This window comes from Seriola lalandi, unplaced genomic scaffold (assembly GCF_002814215.2).
Source record: "Seriola lalandi dorsalis isolate HSWRI2012SDOR001 ecotype SW California unplaced genomic scaffold, Sedor1 jcf7180002054898, whole genome shotgun sequence".
In the NCBI taxonomy this organism is placed as follows: domain Eukaryota; kingdom Metazoa; phylum Chordata; class Actinopteri; order Carangiformes; family Carangidae; genus Seriola; species Seriola lalandi.
Window position 1 is genome coordinate 4,936,292 of NW_019525450.1, and position 13,498 is coordinate 4,949,789.

Sequence of the window (13,498 nt, forward strand, 5' to 3'; positions counted from 1 at the left end):
ATCACAGTACAAATACAACTCACATGTCGTCAGTGCAACAGGATTTTACTGAAGCACAAGACAGGCAAAAAAAAAGGGGGGAGATGGGGGAGAGAAGTATGGGGGGGGTTGAGGGGAAAGAAAGTAGGGAGGGAGGGAGGGGGCTGGTTATCGGTTCCATTCAGGACATGGATTTTTTGAGGATGCGGTTCCTGGACATGCAGTAACCATCAAACTGCTCAGACAAGAGGCTGCTGCACTTCCTCTGTCCATACAGCTCTCTGAGTCTGCGAGCCTCCTTCTTCCTCTCCAGCTCATCCTCACCCTCATCCTGCTTCTTTCTCAGTCCAGACTTCAGTCTTTTCTGCAGCCAGTGCAGGGCCCTGATGGATTCTGGTGTAGCTTGAGGCTCTTTCCTTCAGCCCTGCAGCTGAGGGCGGAGTCGTCTGGGCGGAGCTCTTCCTCGCAGCGTGTCGTCTGCTCTCCAACCCAGTTGTTGATCAGAGTTTTTCTCTGACCCTGCTCCTGGCTCTTCACCACAGAGGTCAGGCACTTTGAGCTGGTGTTGTCTTGCACACGGCACAGCTCAGCCTCCTCACGCCTCCTCTGCTGCACCGTCTTCAGATCACTGATGGTGTATCTGGGTCTCGTGATGGGCTGCTCCTGCACCATCATGACCTTTTTCCACTGAAGCATCTCTGTCTTCAGTTGCTCCTGCTTTCCTTTCTCCAGGGCCTTTTGATTATCTTCCTTCCTCTTCTCCTCCTCTCTCTGCTTGGCCTCCTGCCTCCTCCTCTCCTCTTCAACTCTTTCCTTCTGCCTTCTCACACTTTCAGCTTCTTTATCTCTTTCCTCCCTTTCTCTCCTGCTCTTGTGAAGCTCCTCCAGAGCAACTCTTCTTCTTCTCTCCATCTCCATTTCTCTCAGCTCTTTAAAGCTCTCTCTCCTAAAATACGCCCTTCTCTCTTCAGGGGTCATTCTGCGAATGTTGTTGGTGATCTCCATCTCAGCGTGGAGTTCATGTCGTGGTCTTGCCATCTTGTTCGAGATAACTTGTGCAGCTTGATCTGTATGTGTGTGTGTGTTTGTTTTGCAGAGGTGTTTGGTGAAGTGATGCCGGTAAGAAGAGTGGTGGAACCATGGAACAGTTCCATCAGTTATTTCACAGATTCCTTGATTCCCTCACAGTTCTGCTTCTAGAATGATCCGTGTGTCTGTTGATCTTCAGTCAGGAAATGTGTAACAAGCTTCAGCCACTGTAAAAGCCCTTTTAAAAGTCCTCCAATGATTTAGTATCAGTTCAATAAAGCTGTGGCTGAGACATACTGACTCTCAGTCCCTAGCATGGACTGCCCAACAGCCCAACACTGGATCCTACATTTCCCATAATACAACTCCCCACACGTATAGTGTCTAACACAGACTTTGTAGTTGCTAAGCTGTCACTACTATTTTCTTAGACAAGTCAAAGCTCTTCCAGAGCCACAGAAATATAATACAACTTCCCACAGGCTGAGATGTACGCATCACTATAGTAACTTGACTTTGACATGTAAAATTGGTGAAATACACCTTTACAGACTCTTGCTTGTGATTTTGAATTGAGTTTGTGACTTAAAAATACGATACTTTTTTTTTTTTTTTAAATGTTTTTAATCATGCTTGCGCCATGGCCCTATTAAAGAAACGGCAATGTTGGTTAGATGGTCAGTATGTTGGTTAGTCAGTCCACCATTTTGGTTCAGAGTAAAATAGTTAAATATAAATATTTAATAGATTGCCATTGAAGACATTCACAGTCCTATGAAAATGTGTCAGCAGTGGACCAGCTTTAGCGTGGAGCTTTATTAACCTGACTGCTGTCTCTGACCCCTGTCCTTGCAGTGTTCAAAAACATGTGAGGGAGGTTTCCGTGTGCGGGAGGTGCGCTGCCTCTCTGACGGCATGCTGTCCAGTGAGAGCTGTGACGGGCAGATGAAACCAGCAGAGAGGGAGGACTGCAACCCAGAGCCCTGCATACCCCTCATAGGTCAGTCTTCTCCTAACCTTCTATCAGGAATATTATGGACTGGATCCAAGTGACTTTTATCATCATTTGAATGAAAAGTTTGTCAGCTGGGAATCCCCTGACATGAGGAGCGCATCAGTAGGTGTTATGTCCCCTTTCGAATATCCTGAACTGGAAATTGTACCTTGAGCAAGGCATTGAACACCAAACTCTGTCCAACAGTTGAAGCCCAAGCAGCACTGCGAGAGCTTTGAATGCTGAGACCTTCCCCTGCAACATTTACAGAGGCTCTGTTGCCATATGTCCCCTTGCTTAATAAGCCTCATACAGTATTTGCTAGAAATTAAGAAAATTAATTTAAGACTTATTTCTGTTTTAGATGAGAACTGCCGGGACAAGTATTTCAACTGCAACGTGGTGGTCCAGGCTCGCCTCTGCGTGTATGATTACTACAAGACGACGTGCTGCGCTTCCTGCTCACGAGTGTCCCACAGACAGTCGATCCACCGAGGCCACAGCTAGCACTTTGTACCAGGGTCTCTCAGCTCAGTGTCGGGCCAGACTCAGTACCCGCTGCAGGCACTCTGGTCCTGTGCCAGCCAGGGGAGTGGACTGGCTGGACCTTTCCTAAAATGGACGTTTGTTTTTTTTTTTTGCCAAGGATGGAAACTGAAGAAGGAACTTTTCTGGCGGCTTATTCAGAGACAGCTGTTGGGAGAAAGGCATACCTAAGAATAGTGGAGGACAGGAATCCAGTGACTGGATAAACAGAGCCCTGATAGGGTGAGAGATCAGCAGCAAACTGAGGAACCCACAAAACACTTTATGGATTATAACCACAACTTTTAATAATTGTTTTTTATTTCATGGGAAACAGTTTGCAGCTGTCTTTTACCGAAAATGGCTCTTGAAGTGGATTACAGATGAAGAGGAGAGCACTTGTAAACTGTTTAGCGTGGACTATGTATAGACTGTATTATGCTCTAATATGGCTCTCTACTCAATGCTCAGATTTTTGGCACAATGTCATATGAAGTAGGTCCTGTCTCACCTATAATCAGCTATTTAACGCCCACTTTGTTGACCAAAGATATATAACCTCATTAAACTGAAGACAGTGACAGATTAACACCTTTTTCCTAAGAAACAAATAGTGTGTCATCAAAACCCTCCATGGTGCTGTTGGTGGTGTATCCTTTACATGGAATGGATTCACAAGGAAAATAGCAGAATTTGAATTCCTCGTGGCCCAGATTAGGTCCTTTTTTTCCTTCCTGCACGGCCATGAGGTGTAAATGCAGCCTTTGTAATATGTTTGTATATATGTATGTATGACAAAGTGAATGATAAGGTTTTTTTTTTTTAAGGGTTCTCAGACAGTCCTCCCAGTAACTGAAGAAAAAAAGCCCTCTTTATTTATTTGCGTGGCTCCCCAGGGAGGACACTGGTTTATCGACCACCGGTGGCCCCTTTTTGGCTGCAGGGATGAAACCTTTGTTGCCTCTCTCCACCAATCACAGCCTCTGAACTGAATGTAGGCATTCCACAGCCTGTTGGATGGTAGAAACAGATGGTCAGAATCTATAATCTATTTATGGAGAGATCCTCTCCATGAATACATTATAGATACCCTTATATATATATTATGTGGGATATGATCATTCCGCAATTGTACAATTCCTGATGAATTACCAATCATAACTACATAGAATTATCCATAACATATGATTAATATTTGATTGCAAAGATAAATGATGGCAGTATTTTACAACTATTGACCTGGTATGGTAAATATGAGGTTTACATTAATAGTAAGTCCTTGATTATGAGCAATTCTATTCTTCCATAACACTTCTTCTTTTTGAGTTCCATCCAAAACCTGCACACAGTACCTCTCATACATTCAACTTTTATTGTATTATAGCCGTTATCAGTTCCCTCCAAGCAATATAAACTTACCTCTGATCCATAAGTACTGTATATGTATCAATGTCTAAGTTCTGAATGAATCTAGTATGCAATTAATTCCGTCTCTAAGGGACACTACCATTCTGAATGTACCAACTCGATGGCACGACTCTTGATTTTCCTAAAAAAAAAATCAAGAAGAGTGGAACAAAAATACCAGAATCTTTCAGTACTCACAATATGACTGCAACAAATAAAGCATCTGTATTTGCCTTATTTTAGATTTCAAATGTTCAGCAGTTGATTCTCATGTAGTGTTCTTGAGATTTTCTGAAATAAAGAAATTTACTAATTATTTGTACACTTTACAGCAAATTTTCCTTGTGTGATTTCTAAATTGATTCAGTTTCACATCACAGAGGAAGAGGAGGCAATACATTTGATTTAAGTCATCCATCTGGAGGACACAGGCGGTATTACAACAAATTTACAGCAGAGAATCCATTTCCTGTAATGATATATTGATTGATTTGATTTATCTCACTGCTTCATCTTCTGAGGAACTGTATTTTTTTCCATGTTGTCTGGTTCACAGACTTTTTGTGGTCCAATCTCATACTTTGTATAACTTCTATGAGAACATGTCTCCCATACTGAGGATATTGTAGATGCTAAAACACATGGGAATATATGTGAAAATATGTGTATATCAGTGTTTATAAAGAGGGACATAAATGAGTAAGATGTATTTTAAAATATAAGACATTTCTTTTGCCAGGAGGCACAGGAATGATTTGTCCAGCTTGTCCCTGTAAGTCCTTGTCAGTCTGAGAAATGTCACTCAGAGTTTCTAAGTGCCGGGCTCAAGGTTTTTGCAAAGTCAGCCATATTCAGTCACTGCAATGTTATCTTCAATGCAAACCTGTACACAGTAGTGATAGAGCGGTCAGTCAAACACAAACGTTCAAAGACAATTCAATCATGTGCACATATGCTGAATACAGATAATTCAGTGTCAGGTATTTCTTGACTCATTATCAGTACTTCGTTTATTTCTACAAGCCCTCCGGTAAATTCACCTCCTGAAAAAACGTACAGACAAAACAGTGGCAGCAGTCTGAAGTGAGCCAGCACTGGGCTGATGAAGCAGCTCCGGGTGGATTTGGCCAGAGGGCCTGGCCCGACAAGGGGGTTGACGAAGTATATGTCCGGCTCCACCATGAGAACCATCCTCTCCTGCACCAGGCGGCCCATCCGAAGACTCCGCTCTCTGGACAACAGTGCAGACTTTGTATTAAGGTGCTTTTGTTTTTATAGATGTGTTCAAGTTCAGTTCAAATCAGTTCTTCAAAAAGTGACACATTTCACAGTTTCTCTTGCTTCTTAAATTAAAGAATTTACTTCAGGTCAAATAACTATAAATAAGACATAAACAAGAAATATCCTCCACAACCTGAAACTGTTTGTGTTCAGACAACATGTGACCATCCTCTCTCTCCTGCCCTCATCCTGAACTTGTTCCTGCAGCTTGGCCTCTTTTTGTTCCACTCTCACTTCTGAACCGAGAGCCTCTCTATTATTGATGACACATCAATACTGGAGGAACTGGAAGTGTTCGTTCTTCTTCTTCTGTCTACTGGATGGTTGTGATGCGAGCAACCTCAGAGTTGAAGTCCTCTGCTCTCACCTCAGGGTAGCCTCCCACATCGTGCACGTCGATGCCCAGCAGGTGTCCCAGGCCGTGGGGCATGAAGACGGAGCCCATATGGGCCTTCATTATAGATAGATAGATAGATAGATAGATAGATAGATAGATAGATAGATAGATAGATAGATAGATAGATAGATAGATAGATAGATAGATAGATAGATAGATAGATAGATAATTTACCTATCACCTAGGGGAAATTCATGTGACCATTAGCTCATTGTTGATGATAATCATAATAGTTGATAATAAATAAACAATAATAATTAGATTAGTCCACTTCCTTTGGCTGAGGTGTTGTATAGCCTGATGGCAATGGGAACAAAGGATCTCCTGAACCTCTCTGTTCTGCAGCGCAGCGAGATGAGACGTTTGCTGCAGCTGTAGCTGCTTCTCTGTCCTGCCAGAATGTTGTGGAGAGGATGGTTGGTACCATGGCTCCTCCAGGTGAACCCGATCAGCCAGGCGGTGCATGTAAGTCCATTTCACAGCTTCAACACAAACAGCTATGTTAATGAAAAACTGAAAATTTTTTGACCTGAATTTTAAGTGTGCCAAACAAACTTACAAATAACTTCATATGTGCAATCAATATAGCAGCACGTCGCCTACAATATAATCAGGCAGAAAAATTACTTCCAATATCAAATTTGTAAATTTTGCAGATAGCTGATGAAATGAATCTGGTGACAGAGAATCACTGCCTGCATCTTCAGTCTGTTCAGGAATTCAATGATGAAGGAAAATTAAATGAAAATTCAATTTGAATAACAGACTGAATTTGATGGATTTCCATTACATGTCACAACACATCCAACAATTTAGTGACTGAAGTAGTTATGTTGGTATTTTTTAGTTCGAAATCCTTTCAATGAAACCAGGTTAACATTTTAGTTAGAAGTGCAGTGTAGTTTACAAAAAGAATATAATTTGCAGGAGCCCAGCTGTGTGAAAAACAACCAATGTTTACTCCTTCTGAAAATGTTGGAACCTTTAATTATTTAAGGGCTCTTCAAAAGGTAAAACCCTGTTAAAAATCAAAGCTCATCATTATGGTCATCATCACAGATTGATTTCACAACAACCAAACATGCAGTGTGCTTTTCACCTCACAGAAAAGAAAAAAAAAAACACTTTACCCTTCACATGTCAGTAATCCAAGTTATCCAAGCCTGTTCAAGTTCAATCAAGTTAAACCTAGCCTGGTTTGAGGTCAGCCATGGCAGTGCGGGAGGACTTCAGGAGGGCCTTGTAGATGACCCTCTGGTAGCAGTAAGTACGATATGTCAGATGATATGTCAGAATGGTTTAAGTACCCTACAAAGTGCTTTGGGTTTTGAAGACAGATAAAAAAGAACAGGAATATAATGTAACGTATGCCATGTGGTAGCTCTAGAACGACTCACAAACATTAATACAAAGCACCAAAAAGCCAGTGTCATCCAGCTACAGAACCACAACACCTGCAGTTACACATCTGCGGTTCTACTGACCTCTGCCACCTGCAGGAAGGAGAAGTTACAGTGGCAGCAGTTGAACTCTGCAGGAGTTTGCTGTCTACAGGTAAGAAATAAATAACTACTGCAATTTGCTCTGTGCAGACACATAATGTTCTGGTTCAGATTTTTTTCCTTTTTCATAGCTGTTGTCTATGTTTACAATTTATCTCTGGGTTTTTAATGAAGTCATTAATTATTTAATGACTTTATTTACAAGGTCTTCAAAGGATAATATTTGAATATACAACTTTATTTCTATTTGAGTACTGAATATCTACAGCAGACACACTGATGCTCCATTCCTGTTATTTTGGTTAAAAATGATACAGGCAGTATCTGTAGAGCTAGATATAAAACTGCAGATGTAACAGCACTGCACACTGCTTTGCCATGTCGCAGGTTGGCATGTGAACAATTGACCTGACAGTGACCCAACAACTCAACTTTCTGGAAATGCTGAATGAATGAATTGGTGAGTTTATGAGTTACAAGTTATTGGCCACATCTGAAAAACTGCTGACAGGTCAAAACTATTAAAAGCTGCTCACCACATCTCCCCCTGTAATTCTCTTGTCACTGGGAGCACTAGCATGGCCGCAGAAGATGACAGAGCAATTTTTGCCTCTGGCGGTGAATAATGTCACATACATGAATTAAAAATGAGAGATAAACAATAACTAGATATGAATAATATATCTCACCACAAAATGACACTTATGGAATTGAATGTAATTAAATTATGTATTTGAGTACAGCACCGCTGTTTTCAGTGTTTCAGAGTGTCCTGATGTTTCAAGCACTTCATTTGGACAGGAAAATCCTGCATCCACTGACCACTAACCCCAAGGAAGAATTCACTGCATGTGGCAAAAGGTTACAAAATGATTAGTAACAAATCTTAAAATTCTTCACCCATTGTGATGTTGTTAGCTGGCAGCTGAAAGCCATGCAGGTACATGGGCAGGAGGTGTGACCCATCCCTAGGGATGCAAGGGGTGAAAAAGCATGTAAAAAAAAAAAAAAAAAAGAGGGATGAAACGGCACAAAAAGTACCCCAGTAAAAAGAGGGACTTTCAGTGCCCTCTTCCTGACTCCATGCTTTTCAATAATTCATTCTGCATTCATTCTTTAATCATGAGGCGATCAAGCACATCAAACACTAGTTTAGATTTTGACGGCATCACAACACTGTGTACGATGGAAAGCACCACTTTTCCCTGTTCTTCTCATAGCACAAAGGCTAAAACATGGGTTTAGAAATCAGTGCAGTAAAGAAGAGGATGAAGTGAGATAATGCACCTCTTACCTCTCCAGTTCATATTCTGTCTGTCTGTCCAGGTTCCACAAGCACTAAACTCTCAAAGTCAATGTTACTTTGCAAAATTTAATTAATATGATTATAAAATCTGTCATTTTCATTTATCCCCATGGCACTGTTTAATATCTGGAGAGAGAATAGTAGCTTTAGTGACATGCACTGACTTCTACTCTACCACCGTGTCGTTCCTGATATTACCACCTGATGGCGCCAAAGTAAGAACATTGCAATTTTGACATCCAGTGACGTTTCCCAGAGGGTGTAGGGTGTAATAGATGCACGTCAAAATGAGCAAACCTCTGAACATATAACACCCTGCTGATGCAATGCAATTCAATTCATTTACAGTATTTCATTCATCCATTCAACCTTTGAGAAATGGTTTGGCTATTCACTTGGAACCCTTTCTGTTTTGTCCCTTATCTTAGTCATCCTAAACTTCTTGGATGAGAATCTGACATATGCCAGTAAAAAAGTCCTTGCAGATAATCTGTCCAACTGAAAAGGATCTCACCATTTTGTGGGCTTCACTGGAAATGTTGGTATAATGCAGGACCTCCAGCTCTGTATAAGTATCTTTATTGTGATGACTGAAATAGAGACGATAAAAATCATCTATTTGAATATACAAGGAGGCGTGACTGACAAACATCCCTCTATGCCGTGGACAACCAAGGAAACATGAAGTCCTTTTCATCTGTGCATACTGACTTCTGACTCTAAGAGGGGTGAAAAAACCCCAATAGAAAAACCCTTGTTTCTTAATGAAACCACTAAATGACTGTACTGATTACAAAGGTTTGTGATAATTTGACTGAAGAAACTTAAAGGCAATAGAGGAGGTTTCCACAGTCTTTATTCTCTTGTCTAGTTGGCTTTTTCAAATATATTTATTATAAAAAAATATATATATTTACCATTCCACAATGACTGAAGTGTTGTTAAATTGGAAACTGATAAAAGTAAACAAACTAACCTCTAGAATAAGTAAGATTTGGTAAATTAAGCGTTAGGGTCACAGTGTATAATAAAAGGCTGTAATATATGTGGTTAAGAACAAAGACCAGTGCTAAGAACAACAGTGACATTACCATTAATTGACAACTAACATGCAGAAGCAAGATTCTTTGCTTAATTAAATTATATTCAGAATTAAATTAATGAGCAACAATCAATATGCATGAGAGTCTAATCATGTTAATACAAACTGATACCAATTAAACATACTGACTAATTCCTTCAAAGGAGGCTTCATGGCAGATGCTCTGTCTGTGTTCTGTCCTCGCTCTGAGGAAAGAAAAAAAAAAAAAAAAGAAACCCAAAAAAAAACAAAGTGAAATGACATGACAAGTGCTTCCAAATGGCAATGCAGTGCATCAAATTAGTTTATTTCCAGGCTGATAATCAAATCCATTATCTGAAATGAAAAGGCTGGCATGTCTTGCCTCAAATTATCATAGTCATCTCATAGAAAATAAGAATTTTATTTCAGTTCAGAGGAACCTTGAGTGATCCGCTGTCCTCACCACAGCACTGTACTAATGGATGAGCTGCTCGAACGCAATGGGAAGAAAGCAAAATACCAGTGTGGGGAGCACTGCTGGATTCAGGTTGGGCAGGACATCAACAATCTGCAGGGAAGCAGACAGGGACTAATTAGAAGACTGAGACACAACAACAGAGCAGCACAAACAACAAGCACCGGTTTTCTTCTTCTACTCTCAGGCTGCAGAATAAAGGTCACTCTGACGGGAGCCATTGTGGCTTCATGTCCACTCTGGAATAATTGCCATGGCTGAAATGATTAGACACTGAAGTGATAACTGCTTAAGTTATTCAAAAAGCAGTTATGAGATTATCACTCTCTGCTAAACAGTGATACAATGAGTCCATTAGTTGCAGAAATAACATCAGCTTATCAAAAAAAGAAAAGAAAAGAGGCAGCTCCAATCAGTTAAAGGAGCGTACATGCAGCCATATAAGAGATGGCAAATATGACTCATTGCACATTCATAGAATTTTCTTAAAATATCATCATAGACCCAAGAATATTAAGTTGAGGCAAACTGGGTTAAAAATAAGTAATCAAGATAAACACCAGTATTTTAAGAGGATGAAGAACACACTGTTCACATTTCATCAGAGGTGGATAAAGTACACAGCTTCTCCAAGTCCAATATTACTCCAATACAAGTGAAAGTTGTTCACTCAAATGTGTCCTTACTGTTTACTGGTAAAGAAAACTACAATAAACATACAAAAAACTTAAGCACCATATTGTCTCTAGTCTCTCTGAAAACATATCTGACAAGTTATGGTCAAAAAGGAGGGAGTGTGTTTCAATGTGTCCACGATTATTGTTTAAAACCAATAATGGTAACAAGCCATAGGTGGAAGTGTCGAAAAACTGACATCATAGACACAAGGAGCTTTTTGGCTAATCTACATATTTGTGAAGAGGAGATTAACAGTGCCAGGAAAACTGCTCTTATACTTTAAGAGAAACCAGAGGTTTTTCAGAAAATCAGCAGAATCCACCTGGGCACTTTTATTTAGGGATTTGGCACAACCGACTAAGTGGAGATGGGCCCATGACTTGCTGAAAGGACTTGAACTCGCTCCTGGCCTCAGCCCACCTGAGGATTACTAATGGATGGATGAATGAATAAAAGCACACCCTTGATGAATGTAATGCATGTCTCAGAATCAACTTAAGTCCTACCTGCCTGAAAAGCAGGTCTATGTCAGTGCAGTACCTCTGCTTGTGATCTCCTCCCTGCAGCACCACCACTGACTTTGGCACCACTCCATCTTTGCACAGCCTGCACAGGCATTGGTGGTTCTCAGAAAAAAGGGCAGCAGACACCCTCTGGGTGTCATTAGCCAGCCAGTAGACAGAAAGGACAGGGAGACAGAGTTTTGGGCCGCTCAGGGTGGAGTAGTAGTTGGAGACTCTGTTGTAATGGATATTGTCACCGGTGGCATAGAATGCTCAAGCCTGCACGGCGTAGTTTTCTCTCCACTCTCCCTTCGATCATACAACTATTTTCCCAAATCCTATACTGCGTTCACTGAACCTCACTCATTTGTAAACCAATTATGATTAATGACAATGAAAATAAAACTGATATCCACAAAATACACAGGAGCTGCAGTAAAAGTAACCGAGTTGAATATTTTGAGCTGATTATGTTGTGATTACATCTTACAATGGACAATTTAGTTGCCAATAGAAACCAAACTGTGGCACTGTCGCAGGACACAGGGGATTTACACATCCCTAACCTGCCGGTACCTGCATCACACATTACCATCGCCAAATACAGCAGTTATCTGAAACTTTAAATTGGCATTTCGGTGATTTAAAGCTGTTTTCTCTCTCTCTGATTCCTCTTTTAGGTAAGGATGTCTTGTTTTGCAACACTTTACTTATTCTCTTCATAGAGGACCTATTGAGTCTGAAGTGAAAAATTTTAGATAGAACCTTAAAGGCAAATTATGTGATAAAATTCAGAAGAGTCATCTATCTACTGAGAACAGACAGGAGACACATTATGTTTAAGTCATATCTGAAGGTAATCCTTTGGCTTTGTTTGTAGATTTGAGCTTGATGAGGTGTGTAACCAACCTGCCTTACAAAAGCATTTCGACAGTATTCAGATGGACCGCCTTGTTACTGAGAAGTCTTGGTCATAAATCTTGGTCTCTGGCCTGTGGCTTTACTGATAACACAACACATGCAACACCTTATTCAGTCTGGACTGTACTAAAGATTAACCCCTTAACCTTGCAGTATTTTACGGCTCAGGGATTTCTGTATCATTCACTGGTGGCTTATTTTCCAGGTGTATCTGTCGGGAGCGATCAGCCATTCAGGTTGGAGATGGTGTTGGTACTGACCCTGCAAAGTCTGCTCTATGTGATACTATTAGTGTAGCAATGAGCACTTACAGGAGGAGGAGGTAGACACACGACAATGCAATCCATTACCCTGCCCAGTCACGCACGGGGATCTAAAAAAACAACTTGTCCAGTGGTGTTTAGAGGTATTGATTACACTCCATGTTAATTGAATTTCTGATATTTGTATAATATAGTCAGGTGTTGTTTGTTGTTTGGTCCTATCTGCTATCTGTCATGAAGCAACATCTGCCAGAGATGACCTTGTGATGAGGGTCACTTTTAAATAGGTTACACATTGCAAGCAGTGTGCACCATGGAGCACACACTAACATTTCTCATTGTGTTTGACCAAACTGCCATTGTGTCCACACATATTTCACTGCTAAAGTCGTTTTGTCATTTTGTTGATGCATTTCTCACCCGACTCCGACCCAACTCATGGAAACACTTTATACATTCGTCAGATAGAATTACAGACCTCTCACTCATCTACACATTGTCCTGCATTGGATTAGCATTTTCAGTCTAATCACTTTAAACTTTCTTCAAATGAAAGGGCGAGGCCGGTCACACTGTCAGTGGAAGTAACTAAAATTAAAAACAAATGTAATCACATGCTTTCAGTTGAAACAAGGAGAAACCCGGGCTGTAAAATTACAGTCATCGAAATAATATATGGCCAAGTGCAATATTGGAATCGCAGCAGCTGAATTTTGTTGATAAAGGTAAATGTGTCACATCATAATATAAATGAAGCAATGTGGTGCTACAGAAACATTCAGTGGTGAATAAGGAAGATCGTAGGTGGCAGCTTTCTGTGAGGCTGTAGTGTTTTTGGTTTTTATGGCTTAGGTTATTTTTGGTTGAATTTCCTGGTGTTCATTTTTCCTGTTCATCAATGATTTTGTAATAAATGTCTTTTTTTTCAGCACATACTCCAACCTGCAGACTTTTGACAAAATCATTTTAAAGGTTTCCAGTGTCCACATACCATCATCTGACCTTTATATGGGGTAGCGGTGCTACAGAGAGACTATTGGGAAATGTTCTTCCATCACAGGACAAGAGGTCTGCTCTAGTTGTCTGGTTCACAGAAACTTTGAATGTACTGATTTATATGATTTTTATAATTTTTTTTCATACAAAAATAAATAAATAAATAAAACAAAACACCG

The 13,498-nt window shown here is 40.4% G+C and overlaps 1 protein-coding gene and 1 pseudogene across 2 annotated transcripts in view; one reads left to right on the forward strand and one right to left on the reverse strand.

The window, feature by feature from the left end:
* thsd4 (thrombospondin type 1 domain containing 4) overlaps nt 1-4,250 on the forward strand; it is a 45,310-nt gene extending 41,060 nt beyond the window's left edge. For both annotated transcript variants that reach the window (XM_087180229.1, XM_087180228.1), the window contains exons 17-18: nt 1,864-2,008; nt 2,367-4,250. In XM_087180229.1, coding sequence (XP_087036355.1) covers nt 1,864-2,008; nt 2,367-2,509 — 288 coding nt within the window. In that variant the 3' untranslated portion in view covers nt 2,510-4,250. The remainder of the gene's footprint in view (nt 1-1,863; nt 2,009-2,366) is intronic.
* LOC147817773 (uncharacterized) lies at nt 161-1,017 on the reverse strand (annotated as a pseudogene).
* Nucleotides 4,251-13,498: the final 9,248 nt, after the last annotated feature.